General features: G+C 41.4%; 1 protein-coding gene across 1 annotated transcript; it reads left to right on the forward strand.

Annotated features, from left to right (window-relative positions):
• The first annotated feature begins 894 nt into the window (after positions 1 to 894).
• On the forward strand, positions 895 to 1,906 carry LOC112253438 (D(1C) dopamine receptor-like). The gene is given in 2 exon segments (XM_024425418.2): positions 895 to 1,851; positions 1,853 to 1,906. Coding segments are annotated over 2 exon segments (972 nt in total). The 5' UTR covers positions 895 to 933.
• Positions 1,907 to 2,604: the final 698 nt, after the last annotated feature.

Here is a 2,604-nt window from a genome sequence, read left to right on the forward strand (position 1 = left end):
TGTACAATAAAAGATGCTAAAACCCAGACAGCTTTTAGGGAAACACGTGTGACCTTCTCTCGTTGGGTTAAGCCACAGAAGAAGATTAGCTAGCAGTTAAAGCTTACATTTTTTTTTTCATTGGTAGGCCTACTCTGTCTGGGGTGAAAGGGTAGGCCTAACTTTTGAAATGTACCATGCTCAAATTTCTAATGACTTCTCAAATTTAATTATTTGCAAACAGGGACAGTTTTGTTGCAAACATGACATACTGATTTGGCATTGGAGAAATATGATAAGATGAACACATTGTCCTATCTCTCTGTCCATTCTTAGCCTGTAATTTTGATAATTTGTGTAGTATTAAAAGAGATTCTGCTAATATGTAAAATGATGTAGAATTGCATGAAATGTTTGGGAAACCTGTTGTAGGCTACAGATATGTCTGCCAATTTACTGGATGAGCTGAACCACTGGTGCTAATTTTGTTTCACGGTTAGTATCATCCTTGAGATGTCCATACCCCTTACCCATACCCAACCCCCTTTACATTGCAACTTCAATGGGGTGACGTTGGAGTTGTGACGTTCCAAGGACACCGTTTAGACTTTTCAATTGTCTCACCTGCTATGAGTCATAGCCTATCACGAGAGAGGGAAGCAACCGATAGTTTTGGACGTTTTCTGTAGCCTCCTTTAGTCCATTTGAATTGATCAGGTTTTGGAAGCTGTCCGCTATATGAAAATAAAGACAGTGAACAATTACGTGGTTCAATGTGAAATCGAAGCGTTTCTACCCAAAGACAGAAAAGTGCAAATGGAAAACTATACTGGAAATGAAACTCAAGTTCGTTCGGAATCGGACAGCACAGACGAGGAAACTGGCGGGAATGGCGTGCGCGCGCTAATTGGATGCATTTTGTTTCTCCTCATTGTGTCGACACTGCTGGGGAACATGCTCGTGTGCGCTGCGGTAGTTAAATTCAGGCACCTCCGGTCCAAGGTAACCAACTTTTTCGTGATTTCTCTGGCGGTGTCTGACCTCTTCGTTGCCGTCCTCGTGATGCCATGGGAGGCAATATCTGAGGTGACTGGCACCTGGCTGTTTGGTAGATTTTGTGGCATCTGGATAGCTTTTGACATAATGTGCTCGACGGCATCTATTCTTAATCTGTGTATCATAAGCGTGGACAGATACTGGGCTATAGCTAGTCCTTTTAGATATGAACGGAAAATGACCCACAGAGTTGCATTTATCATGATTGGAGTGGCGTGGACGCTGTCAATTCTCATCTCCTTCATACCTGTCCAACTGAACTGGCACATGGCCGACGAGGAGACGTCAGCGGGAAACTTTAGTAACCACTCTGAGAATTGCATAGCAAACTTGAACAAGACCTATGCTATTTCCTCATCACTGATCAGTTTCTATATCCCAGTGGTTATCATGGTTGCCACTTACACGAGGATTTACCGTATTGCGCAAACGCAGATACGGAGGATATCCTCCTTGGAGAGAGCCGCCGAGCAAGCGCAAAATAACCAACACCCAAACGTTTGCGCGCACGAAAACGCATTAAAAACTGCTTTTAAAAAGGAAACAAAAGTGCTAAAGACCCTCTCCATTATCATGGGAGTTTTTGTGTTTTGCTGGCTGCCTTTTTTTGTCCTAAACTGCATGGTACCTTTCTGTGATCCTCCGTGTGTAAGCGACACCACGTTTACAATTTTCGTTTGGTTTGGTTGGGCCAACTCTTCATTAAACCCTGTCATTTACGCATTTAACGCGGATTTCAGAAAAGCCTTTACAACTATTCTGGGCTGCAATAAAATTTGCTCAAGCAATACAGTGGAGGCTGTTAATTTCAGCAATGAATTGGTCTCCTATCACCACGACACAACGCTCCAAAAAGACGCACAAGTCTTGATGGCTACACAGCATCCTCACGCAATCCCGAACGTTGGAGAGGACACAACCCCACTGTCCGACAAAGTTTCTCTTATCTCAAACGCATCTCGCAATCACAAGAACACGTTGCTGCCAGCCATCGTCCAATTCCAGTGTGACGGGGAAATTTCACTGGATACCATAACGCCATTTACTTCGGCCGGAGCCATGGAATGCGACTCAATCCCTGGTCAAATCCACGATTAGAATCTTGCCCAATTAATTGTAGGTTATGATTAATTGAAGTATTGCATTCTTGATTTGTTTATTTAAAATTATATTTTATTGTAAGATCATTAATTTATTTTATGCCGTGCGTAAGTCCGTGCGTAATGTTATAATAGCTTAATTATCTCACTGATCGGCATCGATACATTTATGCTGTGATTCTTTTAAATAGGCATGTCTTGATAAACGAAGGAATTCACAAAGAAATGTTAGCCTAGTTTTAGTTTTGCCATTACACACATTTCTAATTAATGGGACACAATTGAATGAATAAGCGATGTTGTGTATTGTACGAGAGGATATCCATTACATTTTGATTGTGAATGCATTTTATAGTCATGCCAAAATACTTGCTTTAATTCATGAGAATGGTGGTGGTATTTCTGTAGTCAAGTAGCTCTCAGACATGGGAGTAATCTATTTATCAGCAATATTGGTAAAATAATTATT

This window comes from Oncorhynchus tshawytscha, linkage group LG06, assembly GCF_018296145.1.
Source record: "Oncorhynchus tshawytscha isolate Ot180627B linkage group LG06, Otsh_v2.0, whole genome shotgun sequence".
NCBI lineage: Eukaryota > Metazoa > Chordata > Actinopteri > Salmoniformes > Salmonidae > Oncorhynchus > Oncorhynchus tshawytscha.